At 46.2% G+C, this 25551-nt stretch overlaps 1 protein-coding gene across 4 annotated transcripts in view; it reads right to left on the bottom strand.

Annotated features, from left to right (window-relative positions):
• Positions 1 to 15766: 15766 nt before the first annotated feature.
• The window catches only part of MAPK4 (mitogen-activated protein kinase 4), a 46420-nt gene continuing 36635 nt past the window's right edge, over positions 15767 to 25551 (bottom strand). For 3 of the 4 annotated variants that reach the window (XM_037374222.1, XM_037374225.1, XM_037374223.1), the window contains 3 exons: positions 23410 to 23571; positions 21055 to 21256; positions 15767 to 19226 (listed from right to left, as the gene is read on the bottom strand). In XM_037374222.1, the coding sequence (XP_037230119.1) occupies positions 18539 to 19226; positions 21055 to 21256; positions 23410 to 23571 (1052 nt within the window). In that variant the 3' untranslated portion in view covers positions 15767 to 18538. The remainder of the gene's footprint in view (positions 19227 to 21054; positions 21257 to 23409; positions 23572 to 25551) is intronic. The other variant, XM_037374224.1, reaches the window with a different exon arrangement.

Genomic DNA, 25551 nt, shown 5'->3' with positions numbered 1-25551 from the left:
AGGCACCGGGGAGGGACACCCCGGAGGGCGGGGTGTTCCTTATGACTGACAACCCAGCGCAGCCAATGAAAAGAAAGCCGGCTGGCCGGTCGACAGCTGGCGCGACCAATGAGCTTCCCGCTCCGCTGCTCTCCGCCCTGACGGAGGGGAAACCGGGCCGGGCATGGCCGGGCGCGGCCTGTTAAATGTTAATTAGGACAGGAGCGACAGCGAATCGGCGTGGAGAGGCGTGGCGCCGAGCCCGGCGCCTGAGGGGCGGGGCTCCCGGTAAGGGGCGGGGTGAGGGGTTGTGTGAGGGCACGGGACGTGAGGGGACTGGGCTCGTGAGGGGGCAGCAGCTGCGAGGGGACAGGGCCCGTGTGAGGGGACAGGGCCCGTGTGAGGGGACAGGGGCCGTGGCCGTGAGGGGACCACAGCTGTGAGGGGACAGGGATGGGGGCTGTCAGGGGCCAGGGGCCGTGAGGGTGCCCACGGGCACCCAGGGTGGCAGGGCTCCTGAGGGAGCACGCTGGGGAGCAGGGCGAGGCAGTAAGGGCAAAGCGGCAGGAAGGTAGCAGAGAGGTCTTTTGGTGGCAGGGGAGCGGGGTCCCCCTGGGTATAGCTGCTTGAAGCAAGAGAGACGCTGCTTCCCAATGGCCGGGGCCACACTGCTGGATCCCCTACATGGATCAGAGCTCCTCAAAGCATGCAGAGCCACAGCACTGAGGGGTTAACCTCTGCCTTATGTGCTGCCATACAGAGCCTGAAGGACTGGAATACCCTTCGATTAAAACAGAAGACTTGGCAGAAGATGGCGAGGCAGCTAATGCTGCAGGTCAGCAATAAAATTACCAGGTCCAGAAAAGAACTGTGATGTCAAAAAGCATCACACTTCATAACATAGGGTTGTTAGTCCTAATGCTGGTCTCACCTTAATAGAAACTACACTCTTCCCCAGCTAAGCTTTCGCGGTGTTTGGAGAGGGAAGGTATAATGGTATTAAATGTGACCACTCAGCTTGTCTGAGACTTCATCCGTCTCCTCTCTAACCCAAACCCTGAGAAGTTTTCCAGTGTTGCACATTATGAGGCTGTTAATTCTCTGCTGGCACTTAACATGATATAAATTGTTAGATGTACGAATGAGCACTGTGCAGTTAAGAGAAGCAGAGTTGCTATAGTAACTGGAGCAATAACATATAAACCCTTTTAATCAAAACCTTGTCTAATCATGATTTTGAGGCCTTTCATGAAGTGCGTATTCTGCTGCTTTCCCCCCTGTCAGCATGACACTGGCGGCTTTGAAACATTTCTGAATAATGTGGTGCTGCACCTATAAACAAAGGGGATTGCTAAAATAACATGCAAGATCATGACTTTGTGACTGACTAAAAATTGAAGGCATTTAAAACTGCTAGACTTCATACCCAAATAGCATAAATCAGTATTGCAGTAAACTCATGTCATTGTAGACTGGTTTGGCAGAACTGCAGGGTCTGAAACTTCCAGCAACAATTTTTAATGGGAGGGAGAGCTTTCATTTCTAGACAGCACACCCACGACTTGTGCCAGCATTTCCTTCCAGCAGCTCTGTGGTATCAGGTTCATTCCCCAGTGCAGACTCACCAAACCTTTGGTTTGAGGTGGCCATGCTCCACGCCTTAACACATAGGCAGCAGCAGCTTGGAGCGATATGTCACAATACAGCACAGCCTACCGCCTGATAACACCAACTTGGCTTGTCCTAAGACAACAGGGGTGCTTTATGTCTGATCTATATGGACAGCAACCCCATGTACCGTGAGACTCTGCTTTCTCAAGCCTGTTCTTCGTCTCATGCTACTACATAGCCACCGAGTGACTGTTACATGTATGACTAATTCACGCAACTGCCTGTGCTGTAGAAGAAGAGCAGCAGTTATTTCTTCTTCCTCCCGAGGACTTTTATCACCTTATTTGGTGATCAACACAGAAGAGTTTCTTTTGGCGTGTGCCAACAACAATGTTGTTGCTTTTTTGTTGCCATGAGAACAACTGGGGGTCCTTGGCATTCCTCAGCTTGGTAAAGCCAACTGTCATAGCTCTGCTATCTCTTGGCTGTGCAGGAGCAGCCTCAAGCAGTGTCACAGCTCACTCACTACAGGGCACGAATTCATTCAGAAATTTTTAATACAACAGGAGACTCTTTGATTGTAACATCAGATTTCCAGCATCTACAAGGCATGGAATTTTACTGGGGTTCCTCTTCAGAGGAAGACAGTGCTTTCTGCTGAAGTAAAATGCATCTCCCAAAAGTCATCCGATCACAGTTTGAAGGTATACATCAAGGTGGTTTTCTTAAATCATTTCCACTGTCCTAAACCCACGCTGTATTCCCCATTTGATTTTTCCTGCACTTTTGATCATTTGCTGTTTGTTCTGTCTCTCTTTGCTAAATCACAGAGTTGGATACTTCCTGTTTCATTTTTCTCATGATAAATAAACCTCACTGATTGTAACCGAGTCCCTCTGATAAATTAAATAAAGACCTTTGTTTCCCATCCTTGAGATAATTTTGTCTCTCCTTTCTGTAACATTTCCAGTTTTTCAAATATCTTACTAAAAGCTGCAGCACTAGAGCTGGACTCGGTGTTCTTGTTTTTTGTATCACTGATTCTTAATGTAATTTTTTTAAAAAAAAATCACTTCTTTGTTCTACTCTGCTAGATCCAGGGCTCTTTTCCTTCCCTCCATAGTGCTGCCTCAACACCTACACCATCAGTCCCATAAATACACTGGTAATGTAGCTATGTATAAACAGCTACTGAACAAATAATTATTTAAGCAGTCATGTTAGTTTTTATCTCCCTCCAGTCTCAGAAATGTTGACAGTACAGACTAGCAGACAAAACATCTCTCACAAAGAAATTTTCTGCAGCTTGATAAAAACTGGCATTTTCACCTTCTACTCCTTATTTCTTTTAAAAAGTGCTCAGTGTTAACTGTATGGTTAGACTAATCCTCATAGAGCGATGACCCTTCTGACTCTTCTCATTTACATTATGAGACTATAGCAGAAATGAGGCGGTAAAGATGATCGTTACCTCAAGGCAGGTTTTGTGAAGAAAAATAGTATCTTTTATTAGACCAATTCCACTAAAAGATACTACTTCTCTCTGCAAACCTTGCCTTTTTCAACAACAATTAGCAGAGCAACAGCACTGCTAATTACCTTTACACTGTTTCCATTATTTTAATTCTAATTCTGTAGAAGTAATTTTGTTCTCTCTTAAAGTTATTCTGCTTAAAATTTCTCATGTAATGTTTTTGCAATCGAATGTGTCCACAGTATTCTCTGGCTCCGAGACCAGCTCACATGACAACAGCCCACATCCACACTATTAAAGCGTTTTACCATCCAAACCAACATTCACATGCAGACTGTATTTTGGGAATAGTGCACTAATTCCCATACTGCCTCCAGCAACTGATTGGGAAAATGCTAGCTGGCCTGATCCAGAACTATGTCTGGGATTGTGCTAATGATTTAGCAGTATAGATGACAAAGCTCCAGCTCCTGGGGACCTTTTGTGGTGCTGTTAAATCTTTCTTGATTAGGGATGATGTTGCTTAAACATATATCCATACATGTCTGTAAGTCTTCCCAGTGAGGGAGCTCTGGCCTGTATGGGTACCAGTCCCTCCTCTCCCTAGTTCTGATGAATACCTTTGTCAGTGACTCATATCACTATTATTGTAGATGAACAGGTCTGTCACTTCCTGCTTTTTAATTTGTATTTTACTTTCTCTGCTTTTGATCTGGAACCTCTTTCTAGGCTGATGACCCGTTTGAACTCAGATCATCAGTTGCTTCGACTCTGCTGAGCTCCTGAATGGCCGGGGACATGGTGACAAACCCTGAGATGGTCTAACCAGGTAGCGTTTCATCTTGCATTTCTGCCTTTTTCTCCGCTTCCTTCCATTTTCAGTTTCTTCAGTCCACTTTCAACACTGCGTCACACAACTTATCCTGACCAATGACCATCTCTTCCCTCCTCGTTTTTCTCCATTAATAAAGCAGGTAGAAGATACAGTTGCAGTTTGCACAGACTGACCTGTACTGGATGTAATCTGGCCACCATAGAATCACAGAATTGTTTGGGTTGGAAAAGACCTTTGAGATCACAAAGTCCAACCGTTAACCCAGCACTGTCAAGTGCACCACTAACCCATGGCCCTAAGCGCCATATCTACATGTCTTTTAAATCCCTTCTGGGCTGGTGACTCCACCATCTCCCTGGGCAGCCTGTGCCAGTGCCTGACCACCCTTTTGGTGAAGACCTTTTTCCTAATATCCAATCTAAACCTCCCCTGGCACAACTTGAGGCCGTTTCTTCTTGTCCTGTTGCTTTACCTCTTTGTCTTCTTTTTGTGTGATTAGCCGGGAAGGGGTTGAGGACTAACGTAATCCTCACAGATATTCCATACTTGCAGCTCTGTGGTGAATACAGCAAGGAAGGAGAAAGTGCAGCTTTGTTGGCAGAATTGTGCTGGTGGTGGGTCCTACTCCGTCCAGCACGGCAATGTCGTTCAGGGGTTTTATCTATCCACGTCCCTGAGCAATGTAATCGTATCAGCTCAAGCGTGCAGCATCAACTCAGGGCTTTGAGACTGTTAATTCAAGCACAAAGTAGAACAAGTACAAAGGGGAAGGACTGCCCTCTTCTGATTGCTCAGTATATACCAAGCTGGGATTGTCATGCCTTTATTTGACCAAAGCGGGTATAAAAAGCACCAAAAACTTTACACTCACTCTGAGTTTAGAAGTCCTGAAGTGCCACTGACTTCAGTTAAGGTGGAAAGAGGTGCTACTCAGACATCTCAGGGGAGAGTCTAACTCCATCAGTAACGGTCTGGTAATCTTGTATCTGTGTTTAAGATCTGGAAATCAGCATACAGTACTTTTCTGTCTCACTCTCATCTAATACAGTGTGTGTGTGTGTGCTGCAGAATGAGGATGGACCTTGCAGGGACTCATCAGAGCCAGTGGTGAGGCTTGAAAGTTAAAAGATGAGTCCCATCAGCACAGGCACACTTGATGACTCTTGCTTCCGCTTTTAATTGATGAACACCATGCTCTCATCCTGGGCTTACAGGCAATTACACTGGTGTCTCAGGCTTGAAACTGTTTCTAATGAGAACAGCGTGTTTTTGACTCCATATGGCAGTGACAGACAAAAATTACAGAGAAACCTGCAAAAAAAAGTCCATTAACCTTCATAGGTCTCCAGATTGCACTGTCCTGAGAGGCCACAAAGTGAATTTTCTGTACTTTTTAGCACAATATCATCATCTCCACCCTGAATTCTCTGCAAGGCTAGCAAAGGAGTAGCATCTTAACTAATGCAAATCGACTTAGTTTCCTACAAAGAAGTGAGAAAAGAGACTATGAACTGATAAGCAGAGTGCCACCACTGCACTCAAGAGAAATGGCTTTTGCTTTTGGAGCTACTTGTTTGCCCGCTGAAGACTGCTGAAGGCAAAGCAATCCCTGGGACTCTGCTAAAGCAGTGTTACAGCTGCTGACCCGCAGTGTTACATCTATGCCCTGCTTGGACTCCTTTGCGTTTTAATTCATCTGACATGTGCTCTCACTGGCCACATGTTGCTAGTTGAATCATAAAATGTAACTCTTCCTGCAGGAGAAGGTTGATACTAAAAACATGATCAAAGAGAAACAATTACATGATGAGTTTTTATATCTTGTACAAACAATAAAAGCCATAAATCCTTTACATCGATTGTGCATCGTATCACTTTCCAGAATATGCAGACAACTGGATTTGGAACAGTGTCAGCTGTCTTAGTCATGAGATATGAGATAGTTATGAGCCAGCTACAAACCCCCTGCTATAAAGTGAGCTTTGGCACCTATTCAGAAGCTTTTCTATAGTTCAAATGACAGAGAACCTAACTCCATCAAATTTCGTCAGCACTGCTGTGAATGGAAGTCTTTGATTCTTGACAACTTCCACAACCAAGATTTCTTCTGAGAGTGAGGGAACTTAAGGCTCTTGAAAATTCAGACCTATTTAGCTAGCAAGGAATTTTTTTTCCAGTTTAAGCTTATTTTCCTCAATCCAAAGATCAGGAGGGCAGACACTGAATGAAGCCACTGCCAAAAGACAAGTGAGGATAAAAGATGGCAAGACACAGAGCTGCAGAAGCCACAGATCTTACCTTTCCTCTGAGGCCAGAGCTCTACAATCAGCATGCTGAAAGAAGAAAGTCATCAGGCAGCCATCACAGAAAGCTGTTAGGAAAAATTACCTTCAGTAAATCTATGTCGGTTGTTCCAAACCATCTTTATCCACTTCAGGTGCCCAGAAATGGCTTCCAGGAGGCTTTGCTCCCTTTTCTTTGCAGGACCTTAGCTTAGGCTGCCTGACCTGCAGGCTTAAGCAATTCCTTCCATCCTGAGGAGGGGTTTGGGGTCCCCTTGCACCCCTGCTGTTATTTAATGACATCATTTAATGCACTCCCAGGGATGCTCCTCCACCACTCCAGGAGTCAATTGAAGACAAAAGCTGCTGGCAGTCCCTAATCGGGAAACTGCCAGCAGAAGGTGTTAGACACTGTCAGAAGCAAAAGCCTCCAGATGCCAACTCTCGCTGCAGGAGTCCTCAGGGAAAGCATGTGGCCAGGCCTGGAAGCAGGTGCGCAGGACTGTTGTCAGTGTGTGTTTTCTGCATGACTGAGGCCAGGAGAGTCAGTTCATTACTCTCCCTCAGTCTCAGTCACGCCCCACAGCTCCTGCAGACTGGAAATTGCAACCGTGGGAGAATACTCACAGGGACAGCAGCTGTATGTGGTGCGTTTTGGATCCCTTACTTACCAGCAGTGCATACAAAGGCCTGAACAGCAAGACATCATACTTCTTCAACTGCTGATAAACTCACGTGAATGTGAGCTGTATGTTATCCCTGCCCCAAATATCCAGTGGGGTGCAGAGTCAATGAGCAAACTGGTAGTAGCACTAGTTCAGAAAGATTTAGACTTCTTACTTTGAGCTCCACCAACAGATCACATGCTTCTCTCTATGAGAGAAAAAAGTCTCCAACATAACTTTTAAAACATTGCTACAAAGCGTGAGCTTCTTGGGTGTTAAAAGCCACCTAATTTAGCAGGTAAGCCTATCAGTTCAGGCCCACATGGTCTCCCTTCTGCCTTCTTTGTCAGAGGATGCAGTGAATGTGCTGCCAAAGATGAAGATTGCAATTCAGAATTTTTAGATGCACTGATATAATCCAGGTGGCCTCAGCACCTGCGCAGTGTGGACTCAGGTCACCAGGAACAGCATAATTTGTAATTTCCTTTTCTGTTCTAACCTCTGTTATTTAAATACTGATCCAGATGAACGAAGTGCTTAGCTGCAAGCACGCATGCAACAAAATGTGCAAGTAATCCCCATGGATGAAATGACTCTGCTGACCTGCTTGAGGATGACGTGCTTAAATGCTTTGATGGAGAAAACCTACCAGATGCGATTCAGCAAGAGAAAGCACCTCCTGGCTTCATTCACAGCAGCAGGGAACACCCACCATCCCTCGAGCCCAGACCTACTGCTGCTCCTCACTGTCTAACATATACCAAATAAGTGTGATCCCATTATTTCTCCTTGCAGGGGAAAAAGCTTGATGTCAACTCACCAACTGCTGCTGGTACAGCCTCACCCTGAGATCTTCTGCACATCACAGGTACTGAAAATGGAAGTCTGCCGGAGGATGTAAGGTCATGGCAAGGCTCTTGCCCTGGGTGATATCATCAGTTTGAGTCCCCTGTGGGGTTGATCTGTAAGGTTTAATCCAGGCAGTGAATTAGAAAGGCCAGGAAAGGCTCGGAACCCCACTTTTATCGGCTCCCCTGTAGAGGGCGGTCCCTCCTCGCCTAAGACAGCTCACAGCTCCCAGAGCTGCACAACTCTGAAGGCAGACTTTTAACCACAAAACAATTCTCCCTGCTTGCCCAGCGGCAGGCAAAGAGCTGACAACCCTGGCTTGTTCTTGGGGACATCGTCCCGAAGAAGACCTTTGTCTGGCTGCAGTTCTGCACCCCAGGCACCCTAGATGCGAATTGGCCTCCAGTACCTGGTGGGAGTCCCTGAATCCACCACTCAGCTCCACTTCTCCCACCTGCCCGCTCAGCTCCCTGCCCATGGTTTCCTGTCTCCCTCGGTTTCTCCCTCCAGCCTCTCTTCTCTGTTCATCTCCTCAGAGAGTAGATCCTGGCTCTTTTAGGGCTGCTGCTGAGCAAACTGCTCAGCAGGTCCAGCAGGAACTTCAGCCAGAAACAGAGTTGCAGTAGCTGGCATGTGTGGGCTCAGCATCTGCCCCTCCCCTGCTTGAACTGGTGCAGGAGGTGGGCTCCTTGCAAGCTGCCACTCAGCCCATCTGTGATAACTTCACTGCCCTCAGCTAGATGATCCTTAAAGGTCCTTTCCAACGCAGGCCATTCTATGATTCTATAAAAGCTTAATGATTGGAGAAGAAAACCAGAGGATACCTCACTCTTTTCATCAATAAGTCTCTGCATTTTTGCATCTCCCCATTTTACAGATGGGGTTAAGGACACATAGAGCTGGAGTGATTTTGCCCCTGGAAATTCAGTAAAACAGGGAGGAACAGGCTGCAGAGCAGTCCCAGAGCAGTGCTCTGACTTGCTCCTCACCACCGAGTTGGGAAATAAGGGTTGGCTAATGGAAACTGAGTATGTGCGCAATGATACTCATCTGAAGACAAAGCAGCACAGGACAGCAGAGCTCCTGGGGGAGCAACCCGAAGTGGCAGACAAGAGGATGGAAGATCTTAGCATTTACTAGCAGCTACTGTATTGGAGGATTTGAGGAAAAACATTTAGAGCAACAAAGTACCGGCTGCAGGAACAGGCCCTAGCCCGGTGGAATGACAAACAGGTCTTGCCCATGTCTGGTTTTTAATAAGCCAGTTCAATTGGTGCAAAATGTCAGTTAGTGTCTCTGGAGACAGAGAAGTCACGGCCAAAGGAAGAAACTAAGGCTCCTGCTGTTCAGCCCCTCCATAAATAGCTCTGTGATTAAATATTTCAGTTTGTTGCTCAGCAGGCTGACATTTTTGCCGCCTTTGCCTGTAGCTTTCCATTTGTTTTTCCATCACAGACCGAGCGAAGGCACAGCCTGGCTGAGGATTAAAGGGGTGACACACAAATAAACTGCTACTGCCAGCTCTCTGCAGACACACAACTCCACATGCCAGCACCATCTCTGTTCCCAGCCAAGCCTGTCCCTCTGCTGTGAGAGGATGGAGAAGCTCACCCAGATCAGGCAAAGCCTGTCTGGTTCCAGCAGCGCTTGGACAGTGGTGAGGTACAGCTCCAGAAGTAGACAGTGGGATGAGATGTACAGCAGCCATGGCCAAAAGATGGCAAGAGCCATGCATGTGTGATGTGAGCCCTTGATATGCTGCTAATTTTGGCCAGAAAACCTGATTTCTCTGCATCCTTTTGTAGGAAGAAAATAATGAGCTATCTTGCTTGGTGGGATCACAGCAGGCTTCAGCTGCTCAGCATGCTGAATTAGTGGCAGAAGCACTCAAATGTAAGGCCTTGTTTTGCTGCAGTGACAGCCTTTTCAGCCTGTGATGAATAACCATCATATACCATCTTCTCTGGAGAGAGGCTTTTCTTCTTCCTTCCTTTCACAGCTGACAGTTGCATGGGATTACACAAGGAAAATCTGGAGGCCCCTCCAAATAATTTTTAACTGTTTCCGGGAGGGTTGTCTCTTGTTTCTAGACCTCCCTGGGGACTTTTTATCTACACTGGACAGATGGCAGCTGTCCACATGTCCATTTTGCCTTGCCTAGCCTTCCTCACACCTTGCTGTGCTTAATGATTGACTCTTGAGCCTGAGGAGACCTTCTCAGTTGAAGATCCCCAACAGCCACTGCTTTGGGGACTGATGAGTCTTCCTTGGTAGAATGCAAATGCTGCCCATCCACAAATATGATTAGGCTCATCAAACTCCTAAAAATATGAGCTACTTGCTCAGGGATGGAATAACTCAAGTATCAACCACCTCCAGCAAGCTGAAAAAGTGGATGATTTCTATGTGGACAGCTTGGATCCTCTGTGCATTTGCTTTGTGATATGCCGGGCTCCTGGTGGTTTTATTCCTACAAGAGTGCCAAAAGGCTTTCATCATGGAGAAGGAATTCACGTCTCCAGAGGCAAAGGGGCCTGAAGAGATATGGCTGAGAGGCTTTGTTATGAGAGGGAAAGATGGAACTACAGGGATGGAAACAAACCTTTCCAATCCAGAGGCCTGATGCAGAGTCTCCCTCAGGCACTCAGCACATGAAATGCGCATTTCTGTATGTGCGCACGCGCACAGAGGGTCTGTTGTGCCTGGCTGAGCCCAGTTCATGCACACGGCATGTTTCTTTTCACCTTCCACCTCCTGCAACGCTGTTGAGTGTTTTAGAGAAGGACTAACCTGGATGACTGGCGGCTTCCCAGCACCCAGCCACTCATGAGCACAGGTCCCTTGCAGAACAGAGCAAAAATGTTTTGGGCTGAAACCATTTCCTTCCCTTACTGCGTGTTATTGCTCGGCAGGGGAATTTCATCACCTCTGTATGCTCACATGCTCTCTTCCCCACCCCATCTCCTGTTGGCAGTGTGTTTTCACTGTCCTCACATGAGGAGATACAGCACTGAACTTGTGTAGGGCAAGAAGCTTTTTACTGTGGCTCTGTCTTAGGCACTCCTGCTGGCACTCAAGTGGCTAGCAGTGGCCATCAGGATTTAGGGGCAGACAGCATATATTTCTAAAGGAAATTTTTCTTTATTAAATTGTCATTCCAAAACCTATTTCACCCCATCCATCTGACATCAACTCACCCTATGCTTGCTCCAAGAGTAGTAGGGTGACTGCATGGAAACACAGAGGCGCTGCCTGTCCCATCACCCAGTCCTGTTCACAGCCAGATGGTTACTCATCCTGGAGCTCGACCTCCCTTTATAATCAGACCTGGATGAGTTCAAGTTGTTTCACTGATCTCCACTACCCTCCTGAAGTGCCAGCAGGACTAACAGAAATGTCCCAGGATTTTGCAATAGTTACTGCAATAACCACAGAGAAGCAGCCAGCCTGGCACTGCCTGCTCTGTCCCAGAGCCCCATAGCTCACTGCCAGAGGTACAGTGTTCCCAGGGTGTTTGCTAACCTGGCATTGCCCTGCTTGAGCTGAAATGTTGAATGTGCAGCAGAGGAGAAATGGCAGGGGAAAAGAATGTGAACATGGTCGGCATTGCACCCACATTTCATAGTATCACAGAACTGTTCGGGTTGGAAGGGACCTTAAAGATCATCTAGTTCCAACCCCCTGCCATGGGCAGGGACACCTTCCACTAGCCCATATTTCTCCAAGCCCTGTCCAACTGGCCTTGGACACTGCCAGGGAGGGGGCATCCACAGTTTCTCTGGGCAACCTGTGCCAGCACCTCACTATCTTCACAGTGAACAATTTCTTCCAAATATCCAATCTAAATCTCCCCTCTTCCAGTGTAAAGCCATTCCCTCTTGTCCTATCACTACAGGCCCTGGTACAAAGCCCCTCTCCAGCTTCCCTGTCAGCTCCTTTAGGTACTGGAAGGTGCTATCAGGTCTCCCTGGAGCTTTCTCTTCTCCAGGTTAAACAACCCCAACTCTCCCAGCCTGTCCTCACAGGAGAGATGCTCCAGCCTTTGATCATCTTTGTGGCTTCCTCTGGCCTTCCTCAGCAGGTCCATGTCCTTCCTGTTCTGAGGACCCCAGAGCTGGACACAACACTGCGGTTGAGGTCTCATGAGAGTAGAACAGAGGGGTGGAATCCCCTCCCTTGCCCTGCTGGCCATGCTCCTTTTGATACAGCCCAGGATATGGTTGGCTTTCTGGGCTGTGAGTGCACATTGCTGGTTCAAACTGAGCTTCTTGTCCAATGCAAGACCGTCTCCTCAGAGCTGCTCTCAATGCATTCTCTGCCCAGCCCGCATTGATACTGGGGGTTGCCTCGACCCAGGTGCAGGACCTTGCACTTGGCATTTGTCAAGTCAAAAACCAAACTGGTTTGCGTACAGTTAGAAATGTAGACTGGCTCCTTTTAATTAGTTTTAATAAATGCCCAGCTGGTGCCTTGATGGGTTTTTGTTGACGCAGAAGGCTTGGACACAACTTATATGACCAATGTGATCAAGTTAGTGCCACTTGATTAATAGACTCACACCAATTTATACTCTACAGCTAAAAAAAAGCCACACACGCTTTGTTATGTAAAAGGTGATAGGTTAAAACTACTCGTTCACACACTTCCACCTCCTCTATGATTGGTCCCGGCGTGGTGCCCACACACTGCTCCCCCCTTGTGCAGGTATCCTGTTTTTTCTCATCTTTCCGTCCAACTCCCTTATCTCTCTGTGGATACACAGTTTCTTTGTCTCCCTTGGCCTTGCATATGTCTTTCATAACACCTGCAGCTTGTTAGAGCTGCAGCCTGCTATTACAACCAAGTTGTTCGGTCTGGATTGCTCATAATATGCCTGTTTTCTTCCAGCCACTCCACAGGTTTTGGTGGCAGTTATGGAAGGAATTGCCATAACAGCAGCAGTTGAAATGAAACAGTGGTGATGAAAATAATGTTTGGAGCACATACCAAGAAAAACTGTCACTTGAAAGAAAACATCGATAACTGTTTACTGCACTGAGCTTTCAGTGTTTTCTTGTTTAATATGGAAAATAAACTGTTGCTGCATCAGAGGTCAAATGCAAAAATAACATTTCCAGATTGTTTTACCAACACTTTTTGCAGTATCCTCAAGCCATCCACTAGAACTGGAAGAAAGGATGGAAAGAACTGGCAAGGGATGAAAAAGCACCGGCCATGGCAGTGAGACAGGGCATTGCCACCTGCTCATTTCCTCCTGCTCCCCACGCACCCTGGCCAGAGCTGGCACTTGCTAATGGGTGTCTACAGCACTGCGGATGAGGTGGTAGCAGCTTCAGGTGCCCAAGCAGCCTGTGCCGGTGGGGGATGCAAGACAGGGGTGAAGGCTCTGCAGAATTTGAAGATTTTGCATTTTTAGCAGCTGTTTTGTGACAGTGGTTTTAGCCAAGCTGTGAGGTTCAGGCTGCTTCACTGTGGACTGTTTTCATTAGACTTAGCACTAAACTTAGGCTGTTCAAATCAGTTTTATAAACTGTCCTTCTAGCACAGAGCTGTATAGAAATAGGATATCATGAGAAACTCCTTAATCTTCAAAAATAAACCCCAAATGTATCACAGGTTTTCCCTCTGCTATCCGTCATCACAGAGCCAATCCCCCCCACCAGTTATTCTTACCTGCTCCATTCTGCAGACTGGACTATCAAAGTTTTGTTTAATTACTCTATATTTTGCCCAGATATTTATACCACCAGCAGTATGACCTTAGTAGGGATTCCCATGAACATGAGGATAGAGCTAGTGCCCAAGCATTAAGCAGTCATCAGATATGCCCTGAGTGGTTCTCACGCCTGGACACTGAAGCACAGAGAATAAGCAGAGTTCAAATCACACCTTGAAGCACCTTTACATACATCTGTTGCCATTTTCTGGGAGGCATGTTATATTGCTTAAACTTAAAATAAAATACTGTGTGTACACACAAACATTTCATGCAACAGTGACACATCACAGGGGTTAATTCTAATTTTTAGGTATAGTCTGTCCTGTCAAAGATGTACTTGGGTATCTTCACTGAAAAGCTTCATAAAAATTTATAGACTTCCTAAAACACCTGCTTGTTTTCACTGCAGCATCTATCAAAGCAACCCTTTTATCCTTTTGTTGCAATCTATTCTGCTGCAACCCAAGAGCCAGCAGAATTAAGACCCCATGAGAAAAGCTTGCCTTTTTAAGACAGATTCTCCTTTTTTTGATAAATAAAATCATACTCTTTGAATTTATCAACATGATTGTTATAAACCAGCTCCAACAGCAGCCAGATGGCAGTTCAAAACACTGTGGTGAGCATGGACTTGGAAAACGAAGATGCACTTTGAGAGAACTACATTCACTCGAGTATTGTACTACTTCAAAATCAAACTCTGCCTTTGAAAATGTCAAAGGCAACTATTCACGAGCAAACACCATATGGTATATTTGTCCTCTTCAGTTCCTCTTACAATCAATAGGAAAAGAAAAGAACATTTCAGACATGAAATGATTGCATGCCACACTATACAGCGTTCACACAGCAAGCTCTCCAAGGTAGATGGTGACATGAAATTGCTCAAATACATGTTTTCTGGATTTAAAGGGACAGAAATAATCATTAGCAGTCCAGTCTCCAATAGCTCCACTTGTAATATTCATTGATGCCATGCTGTGGTTTTACTCTGGGATCCAGGTGTGATTTGCATAGGAAACACTTCCCAGGATGTCCCAAACCCCTATTTTAAAGTAAGCTGAAGTTGATTTTTTTGTGATTCTAATGGTAAAGCTCTGAAGATCTGGTTATTGCAGCTCTGTGATGGTGCAACTGCTGCTGAATCCCAACACGATTAAAGATAAACTGCAGTAAAAATAGTCACGTATCTGTGACTGGGGAAGAACAATCGCTGGGCCAGCAACTGAGCAATTGAAGGCATCATTTTGACATTTAAGGGTGCTTTCAAGAGCAGCTGAGCAGGCAGCTGCACCCTTGTCTCCCTGATGGATTCCCAGTCCCCAGCTTGTGGCTGGTAGGTGGCTGTAGTTGCAGGACTGACCTGGCACAGAGGCCACCATGAGCAGCTCCCACAGGTTCAGGGAGGGGGAATGCTGCTCCCTCTGTTCTTCTTCGAAGAGACTCATAGAATCACAGAATGGTTTGGGTTGGAAGGGACTTTAAAGATCATCTAGTTTCAACCCCTGCCATGGGCAGGGACACCTTTCACTAGACTAGGTTGCTCAAAGCTCCCTTCAATTTAATATAAAATAAAATAAAACCAAACAAAACCATGTAAAAGGCAGCCACAACAACTGCAACCCACAGGGGCACTTACATACCTGATCAGTGGCTTAAGCACCAGCCTCTGAACTTGAGGTCCTCCTCAGCCTGGAGATATCTGCAGTCCCTCTGCTTCTGTTAGTGAAGTCCCCTGCATTGTCATTGTGATGCCTCTCCATGTCACTGAACAGTACCACATCGCTCAGTCCTGAGCCCTGGAGAGCACAACAAGCACCCTCTGTCCCTCCTGCCTCTGCTCAGCATAGCCATGCTGGCATATCTTTAAATCCAGGGCATCCACCCATTCCAGTGCCATGCAGCCTCGGTGGCCCAACACACTGCATTTTTAACGACAGCAGTGCTCCTTTTTTCTTTTGCAAATAACAGACATTGGCAAATTTATTGAAATACTTGATGGTTAACCTTACACTGAAATGATTCTTCAAACAACTGCAAGAAGGCGCAGTTTGCAGCAGTCACCGTGTTGGTGACGAGGTCTAAATTTCCTCCCCATGACCATGAGTACTGATAGCTTGCACCAGCCAAAGCAAAGCCTGGTGAAAAGCAACCAACACCAAATAACCCCAGAATGCAAATATTCCTGTGATGCATGCACAAATGCAGGTGTTTGTGATCATTCTTAAAGGTCTTTTCCATCCTAAATGATCCTATGATTTGCAGAAGAAACACAGACACGAGTACTGGAATAAGTATTTCAAGTTTACATTTGAAACTTAATCACAAAATAATTACACGCTACCAAGCAGGGAAGGCTCAGGCCTTAAATTTTATTGTTGTAGATGAGAAATAAATCTGGCTTGTGATCGGCTGAGCACACTCAGGTAACAAATTAAAGCCACCCCTCTTGTTTTCCCCCTTTCCCAGCATGTGATGCCAAGGTTTCGAACAACATTAAGTAACAGCTCATGAACCAAGATGGAAAACCCAGAGCAATGGCTATATGCTCTGTTGGCTTCTTGTGAAGTTAATTTTACACTTTGTGGGCCCTTAAGCTCCCACTCCTTAGAAGACTATTCAAAAGCAAAACCGTTACTTTCATGGCCATAATAAATAGTCCCGTACACCTCTGGTGAAAATGTTCAGCCTGAATGTAACAACCCACAGAAAATGGCTTCTGGTTTCAGAAGATGTGGCGACTGATGTCCACCGAGGAAAATGCTGGCATGGTTTGATCACTGCTGATTTCACATGTCAGCGCATCTCCATGTTTAACCCAATGGTACTAAATAGTTGCTGAATCTGCCAGAAGAGAGTTTTAAAAGTCATCTCTCGTATTGCCGATCTTATCCTTCAGGTTTGAACTCTGCTGGCTCCCAAACATCTAATTTTCAGTTGATGCCTCCAGCTGCAGTGTCTGTGCATCTCCCGTCAGAGGCTGGGCGTTATCTGCTCCTCTCCTCCTGGGTGGCACCAGGGAGCGATGGGACACAACTGTGGCTGATGCCTCCTCTCTTGGCACACACTTGAGTGCTGGCAATCCCATTCCCAGCCTTTGCTGGCTGCTGCTGGGTGCATGGTGAAGCTGAGCAGGACCACGGGCACTGAGCTGTGGGCTGCTGGGGCCAGATTTGGATCTGCTCCACTGCAGGGGCAGCCACTTCTTCAGCATCTGAGCTTCTCCCACCACCAGTAAAAGTGCTGAGCTTCAGTTGAGGTATATTAATTATCTGCAACACACTGGAAACCAACCCTCTGTTTCTCCCTTGCTTCTGCTTTCTAAACCACTGTGGGGGACATCCAAATGCTCAAAGCAAACACCAGAGCCCAATGGCTTTGCCTTCTCCAATGGCTTTGCCTTCGAGATGCCTTCTCCATCCCCGCCCCAGAACTTCCAGAAGCTGCAGCTGGCAGCCTTCACACCTGTGCTGCTAATCAGCTGGAGTAATGGCATTTCAATCAGCCTAAGGAGAGATCTTCAAAGCATGAACAAGTTTTTAGGCTTGTCAGTGCCTAGCACAAGGTCTCCTATGGCTAAACCTGTACCTGATCCCACCAAGAACAGAAACCAGGGTTAATTTAATGTAGTAAATGTTGCTGTTAGTTCTCATTCGAGTCTCACATGAATTTTCTTCACATCTCAGAACATTCAGTAGATTGCTTGTTAAAAGGGTAGAAAAAACTCGTATAGGAACAAGAGTTCAATATGGACCTTAGAGTTACTAAGTACAGTAGTTTCTCTTTTACAAATGAAAGTAGTGCTGCTGTGCTGGAGAGCACAGTGACATGATGGCAAGGAGAGCAGAGACTGGCTTTTATGATATTATTTACAGATTTTCCATTCTAAAAACTGCCAAGTTTGATTGAATCTAAGATAGAATGTTTCTTCCATATACAAACTCGTTAGCTGATTAATTATTAAGGTGCTCAGAAGTGTGGATGAAGAGAGAAGTTACAGTAGATCAGTTAGGTTTTTGTCTATTTACAGACTGCGCTTAGTTGCCTGCTGACACCAGCATCTTCCAAAGAAGCTGGAAGCAAAGTGGCCAGTTACGGATCTAATGCCACAGGAACTGTTGTTTTCTTCACAGCATCTTTGTCAGAAGGTAAAATAGTAGTTTCATTCCTTTTTTGCTAGCGAAGGTGGGTGCCCTTGCTGAGTCTGTGTAGCTGGTGGTGCCAGGCAGCACCACACTGTGAGACACCCTGATTCTAGCTCTCAACTCCTGTTCAACCCTTACCACCAGAATTTGCTGGTCTGCTGGGCAGCTGCCCCAGACAGGACTCACAGCACCAGGTTGGCACACTGAAATGCATTGTACGGGGTCTCCTAAGTACATGGAGTGCTCAGATTTACCCCGTGCAATAGAAGGGAAAAATTATGTGTGAGAAACCAAACAAGGAGAATGCGCTTAGCAAAAACTTTGTCTTCCAATCAGAAAAAATAAAAAATCTCAAGTGGCCCATATTTGTAGGTCAAATTCCTTTCTCATTAACATTCTCAAAGAGTTATTTTCTGTGTGATGGCCAAACTCTACCTCTAGTTTCATTGTCTGCTTACTGACGGCTGACCACGGACACTGCCTGGCATTGCTTCTCTCTATACTGCCTGTACTCACACAGGTGTCTCAGAGGAGCTCAAAGTTTGGCGTTTTGAGAACGTGTCAAACCAAGAGGGTATCCGACCATAATGAAAATGCTGATTTTTTCCTCATCATTTTAAGATGCTATAGAAAAAGAAAAGAAAAGAAGTTAATTTGACTTCTGTTTGTGAACATAGCATGTACTGTCATCTTTCCCTCGTACATTTAAGTTTCAAACAGGTCCCAGAGATTGCAAGGCAAGAGTGTTAAGGCAGTATAAGAAACTCATTATTTCATTCACACCTCTTGATTCCCTTAAAGATATTTGTAAGGCATCAAAAGGGGCATGTGGTTTGTGCTTGCCTTTTCAGAAAAAGGCATTCGGTATAGTGTAAAAAACAGATGCTCAATGACAGACGGAAGCCACTCAGCCCTGGGCAATGGCCACACCATCAGAGAGGAACAGGAGATACAGTGGGGTTTCCCGGGTGTGGGTTCCTCACCATCGCTCCTTCTGGTACACTTCTGTTTGCACAATCTCACCAGGATGCTCAGATATGCAGGCCCCATTGATGTCATTGAGCTTGTTGTCTGGAAGATCCTCGGGTTTTGTGCAAAGTTTCAGTGCCCTGGAGATGAAGACATCCAAGTCAAATTCAGGGTCTGTTTCACTGTTCACCTCCGTGGGTTCTTTGTGGAGATGGTGAGGAGAAGACGGCAGGCTCTGTTCCTGAATCTCTGGAAGAGGACTGGGACACTCAAGACCCACCTGCGTGCTCTTTACCCACTGAGCAATCTCCAGAAAGAGGTTGGATGGTTCTTCTTCCAGCGATAGCTCAGCTGTGGGTGCTATGGTTGCCCTTTTCCAGTGGGATAAATCTAAAATCAGTTTGGGCTCTGAGTAATGATGGGGCTTATTGTCTCTCCACAGCAATTTGTCCAAGTAGGAAGGTGACCCCACTTTGTAATCACATGATTTCCCACAATCGGCATCAAATACTCGGTCCATGGATGAGTGGGATAACTCCAAGAACCTCTCTGAACTGCTTTGTGAGTACTTCCGTGGATCAACTTGTGCTTCTTCAGCGATGGATTCAGACCCTGCCCGGGGGTCCCGCTGAACCTCATCCATGTCATGATATCTATCATGTCTCCATTCCAAATCAGAGGAGAGGCTTACGTGATACCTGTGAAAGACATGCTGCTATTAGACACGCAGACAATGGCTTCGTTAGAAACAGCGGTGCTCAAAAAGATATGCATGCTGCTGCTGCCATTCTTGCCTTTTTCTTGCTGATATACCACTCACCTACAAATCTCTTAAGTTCTTATTTATATTAGAGACCTTTTTCTTGTATGTTAAAAAAGGCAGAGGGGCCAAGTAATTTATCAAGAATCTGAGATGGGACCAGTAGTGGGAATAAAAGCCCAACAACCAAACCAACCGGCCCCTGCATTTAGCCCTTCATCACCTTCCCTCTGCTTGCAATTAAGACATGATTAAAAACACTAATAAACTTTCCCTCATCCCACAGGCAAGTACCTGCAGTGAATGCTCCTTGTTTGTTGCCATAAAAGTAAAAAAGACAAGCTTAAATCCCCACTGAGACTGGACATCACCAGTTTACTCTGATGTCATGGACCAAGAGCACCCCTGAAAGGTCACCTTGCTAAGCACTAACTTCTCAAGCAAGCTGAACTCCCTTGACTGCAATTACCTGACAACACCCATTCTTAGACATGGTTTTCAAAGTGACATCTAACTTACTGGCTCCTAACTAAGCTGCCTTTAAAAGATATGTTATTCCAGGTATTGGGGCTCTATGTCCCACCAATGACACACTCTTTAGGTGTCCCACAACACCCAGGCAAAATCATTTCTTGTCTAAAATACTCAGCTTGGGTTGCAAAATTTACGGCCCTATAGCAAATGTCCCCCAGCTGGGTAGCAGGACCAATAGTCCAGGTCCTATCTTCTTGTATCACACCAAGAAAGCTGTGAGATAAAAATGTGACCTCCAGCAACTGATTTGCTGCTTTGGGGACTATAAGTGGCAGGGATGCTGGAGCTGTGGGGATACAGTGAAGATAAGATATCCTGAGAAAAGCCTCCACCTTTCCTCTTTACTTAATTTACCTGGTTGTCCCCCCCAGCCTTCATCCTCATACTTGTTCACTAAGGCAAAGAGATTAGTAATAGTGAAGACAAGGGATTTCTTTAGATTGTTTTTTCAATGCTGGTGAAATACAGTGCATTAAGAAGGCGAGGGAATTTAATTGCCATGCAGAGAGGAACAATGCTGCAGACATCCTCAGCCAGCTCACCCTCCCAGCTGGAAGGAGCTCCATAAGAAAGTGGACCTAGTTAGTTCTTAGCTGCTTATTTTGTCCTACCTGCTTTAGTACTGGGACTGGCTTAGTAACTGGGGTAATCATCTAGGACATGAGAGACCTCAGATCAAGGCTCTGATCTGCTCTGAACTTCCTGTACAATTTTCAGCAAACCATTTAAAAGTCAAAACAATTAAGGATTTTTTTAAAAGACCCCAGATCTGTGGCCTCTGGGGCTTATGCACCTTGAAAAGTGATAATATAGAGCTCCAGATCAGGACTAGTCCCCAAAAGGTACAAGAATTACATTATTTTATCACTTGTGTTATAGGGACAGAGGACAGAAAGAACCGTAACATCACTTGAACAGATGTAACTCAAATGAAGACAATAGAGGCTGTGAATAAAATCAAGAGCAGAAAGACACTCAGTAACCGGAACATGCAGATTCAACATCTGCTCCCTGTGGTAATCAATGATGAACACCTCACTGGCTTCAACAAGGTGCCGGCGCTTGGGCTAGAATTCTGATATGGCATAAAGAAGGAAAAGGAGGTGTCTGCCATGGGTCTGGAACATGCCTGACTGAACCCAGTCAAAAGAAGGTCAGAGACTCACCAGTCAAGGTCTGTCTAAGGAATTTAAGCCAGTATCTGGTCTCTGGCCCAGCCTTGGGTACCATACCTGTCCCAGTTAGACATCTGGCTCTGGTTGGCTTCCATCAGTAAAATATCATCAATCTCATCCTCAATCCGGAATGGATGCTGAGACACTGGTTCATCCTCAGGGCAGGAATACGGACTCATGTAAGGATGCTGCAGACCCATCTCAGCTGTTAATCGATCCATAGGGTTAAATGTCAGTATTTTCTCCAGAAAATCAATAGCTGTGAAGCAGAGAGAAACCAGCTTACTAATTCCTCAAAAGCAATACCAGCTTCCTTTCCAGGATGAGCCTCATGGATCCCCCATAACAAATCCCCTCAAAGTAAGGAAGGAATTAAAGGTCACATCCTGTGTGCATCTAAAATGGGTACTTCTGTCCGTGCTGCATCCATCTTGCCCCCCATGGAAGCCGTGTGCGTGTGCTCGCAGTGCAGCAATCCTGCAGCCCCTGCAGGTGTCACTTCATCTGGCAACGCAGGAGAAACGACTGTGAGAGCATCACAGCGTCACAGCACAGGACATATATATATTATACTCGGTGCTGCAACCCCAGGCCAGAACACTGAGCTCATACCTCAAAAGGACCTTTGGGTGGTGTTGGGATTTGATTCCATGTTCTCAGATCCATTCGGCAAGCTCACTGCATTTCAGACAACTAATTTCACATCTTTATGTGCAACAGAAGCGGGATTAGATTTAAAGTGTAATTTAAAAAAGTCTTTGGTGTGACCACCACTATTAAATTATTTTTACTTATTAATATTTAAAGGATTCCAAGTGCCTAAAATTATTTTGGTAAAACTGCAGAGCATGAACTCTTTCTATGATGATAAAGGAGGAAATTAAGTTCAGTTAAAGTGGCTGGAATTAGATCTAAACATAGAGCGTTCATTGTGACTTCTTTGATGATTCCTTTTACTGAGGTTATGTGTATAGATCAAATCCTGTCATTAAAGCCGTGGCTTATTCAGTTGATTCTTGGTGCATGGAAAAGTCCCTTAGAGTTCAGATAATACAAATAGGAGTAAGTTTTTCTTCAGTTACAACTTTGTATTTTACCTTCAGAAATATCCCTGTTAAAGATGTAACTGTGTGAATGGGACAGCTTCTTTAGGGACAAAATCACTCAGCAAGGGTGGGCTGTACCCATGGCCTCAGTGCTTAAACATTAACTAATATCCAATTGCCTCCTACGAGATTATTTCATTGCTTAGACTAATTAAGTAGGAAGGAATCAATAGCTTCAGCAGGTCACTGACTGTGGGCAAGAAGCGTGGTGGAACAATATATTATTAGGTATATATTACGATATATTACAGGTCAGAGAGGCAGGAAGATGTCAATGAATTATGTAAGGGGCACAGGTGACCTTTCTTCCTGCAGTAACGACAGGGAATAAATGCATTCCTGCTTGCCAGAGGCTGATACGGTCCCTGGGTAACCCTGGCCAACAGGTATCGTGTTGCCAAGCCCATACAGCAGATGTCTTATAATGTACAGTTAAGCCAGCAAACATAAGCCAGGCTTGATCTAGACGTCTTCCCAAAAGCAGGTGGCCAGGTCCACCAGCCCAGTTTAAGCCTTGGAAGGAGCTCAGAAAAGGTGACGCACCTGGTCCACACTGATCAACTCTGGTGCCACCCTGCAAGCTCTCACTGCCTACAGAGCTGCTCCAGGCAAAAGTTCGTGTCCAAAAGCCTGTGGTTTGCAGCCTCCTTGCACCAACACACTGATTTTTTTAAGCTTTAGCCAAAGAAGGGAAGTGACTGAAGTAGTATCTAAGCATTGCAGGCTGCAACTGCCTGATGTGAGTGATGTCCAAGCCTTGGAGCACTCAGACAATGTTACTGTCTGTAGCAACCACCTCAGGAAGTTCAGATATTTGTGAAGTGAAAGCCTTTATCTCCTTGTACTACACAACTGCATTCTTGCAAAAAGCATACCAAGAAAATGAACAGGTCTTGAAAATAACCTCTAGACTGAACCCTCACAGCTCAAGAAGAGACACAAGAAAGCAGAGATGCACCTTGAAAGTGTCTTGGAATACTCTTGGAAGACTACTTCCCCCTTATTTCTGTAGGAGCTACCTGCAAGAAAGCTACTGCATCATGAGTGCTGTCCTGCAGCCTACACCTTCCCTGCTGCAACGGTGAGCGGGACCTGGGGGGACAACAGTAGGGATGCCTGAGCTACAGGTGGGACCACACACAGCAGACCTCCAGATATTTAAATACCATTCACCAGTGTTCGTGCACTTGGCCTTAGAGCACAAGCCTTTCCCCCCGCCCTCCTTCAGGGAATTAGGTCTGAAAACATGGCAGCTGGAGGAAGTCCCAGGAGAAGGACACTGCCAAAGCCAGTGGCATGACAGTACCTTCGCTGTCCACTTCAGGGAGCAGCTTGCGCAGTGGCTTCCTCACTTCCCAGGTGCTGTTGATGAACGTGGGCATCACTTTGAGCAGCTCCTCTTTGTCTTCCTCATGGACAACAGGGATTGTCTCCAGAATAAGCTGCATCTGCTCCAGCTCGTGACCCCCTAAATGGGCAGAAAACAGGCAGTGAGGTGAGACCCAGAAGTTAAATTGAGGGGGAATGTGTGGTATTACCAACCACCCCTCTGAAACAAGTCATGTCACTGCAGCGCCACGTCTCATCTCTCACCAGCCCCTCCACACTGACGCTTCCCAGCATTAGCCACTGCTCTTTGCTCCAAGGAAAATGCCCTTGCCACCTTCTTATGAACCAGGTGCAATGATGTCCCCAGGTCACTTCCCTGCCCCTCTGTTCCCATCCCATCTCCTGCTTGAGAGCTCGCCTTTTGGTTCTCCCCCTGTAGAAGAATGGCTGCAGAAGCATGGCTTTAGAATCTCTGAAGACCTGCACAATCCAGGCCTGGTATCAGAATAGGCCTGCAATCAGAATTGTGCTGAAGTTGCTGTGCTGAAGGTAACAAGAAAGGTAGCCTTGAGCTACTCTTGAATCCTGAGACCAAGTCATTATGTTGTGCCAACAGGCCGTGGCTGTAACGAGCTACAGCTGTTGGGAAAGAGGTGCAGGGCCAAGAGAGATAGGGACCGTACGGGAAAATAGGGAGTAACAAACTACAAGGCTGAAGCACAGCAACACAATTAGCTACATGGATAGAATGCTTATTTCAGTCATGATAATTAGGGGTGTGAGAACCGCGCGCGTTTAGAGACTACTAACCAATTATATTTCTGCTTTACGAATATGCATGTGTATCGGTTCTATGTGAGTAGTGTTAGAAACTAATAAAGCTGAGCAGGATGCATAACTCATATTGAGCGTCTTCTTGACTCCGGCGAACCCTTCTTCCAACACCCCCCTACACAGCAGACACAGAGCAGCTGCTCAGGCATGTCTGAGGCAGAGCTTCAGGTGAGGTGCCTCTGTCTGCACCCATGCAGGCTGTGCAGCCCCCAAAGCCACCACACCTCCCTCTCCCACTCATGTTGGTGGGACTCCCAGCTGGGTCACCTAATTTTAAGGGTGAAAGAGTTAACCTAGACGATTTGCTTTCCTGGCATATCACCCTGAGGTTGCCAGGCTGAGCAGAAACTACCCAGCCAAAATCACAGAGGCAGGAGCTATTATCCATCGGTGGGCTCCACCCTGCCTGCTGGAAGAAGATGAATATCAGCTCAAAACTGACAACTCTAAGTAATGCCATGGCTGGGTTTGTTCAAAACCCCTAACAGCATTCCAGCTCACACGGCTGCAGCTGGGCAGTGCAGTGCCCAATGCTGTCACCACATGGACCTGCCATGCTGTGCTATACCAAGAAGCAAAGCCCCTCTGTACAGCAGCAACAAAAAGTGCTGCCACAACCCCAATGGTAACAAGAAGATCGTGAACCCAGCTCCAGGGATAGCAAAGCTTCATCTTTAAATGAACAAGTGCCCAACCTCTGCGTTCTGCTAATGTGAAAGGCATTTTCTGAGCAACTCGGGCTGGCTCCTGGGCACCAAGTCAAGGCTCTGATGGTGACAATCCTCACAACTGCTATGAGCAATCATGTATTTTTAATCCTTTTCCTTCAGGACATATTTATCCATGCATCCCTAAGCCCCCCCGCTCAGGACTGGCTACCAGTGAGAGGAGAGAAGCAGCAGTGCCAGCGGAAGGAAGCCAACCACCTCATTAATGAACATTAATCTCATTCTTTAGCACACTATTGGATGTGACCAAGAGCTCTGCAGCTGATTTCCAGCTTCCTACGTGTACGGAGAAGCAGCCTGGCAGGAATACTGAGTCGTACTATTGATCTTCTGTCTGCCAGAAAAGCCAGTTATAAATATTCTGTCATTAGAGGCAGGACTATCCATTAAGACAGTGAGCTGGCTGGGGCAGACAAACCAATAGGGATTTTTTGGCTACCGAATCCCTGCTGTTCAAGTCACAGATTCCAGGCCGCTTCACTGGCAAGCAGTGTTTGGCTGATCCACAGCAAGAGGAGTGAAGCTCATTTGTGGCACAGCACTTCTGATGAGTCTGC

Source organism: Falco rusticolus, chromosome Z (assembly GCF_015220075.1).
Source record: "Falco rusticolus isolate bFalRus1 chromosome Z, bFalRus1.pri, whole genome shotgun sequence".
NCBI lineage: Eukaryota > Metazoa > Chordata > Aves > Falconiformes > Falconidae > Falco > Falco rusticolus.
Note: the sequence above shows the minus strand (reverse complement) of the source record. Positions and strands in the feature narration are given on the sequence as shown.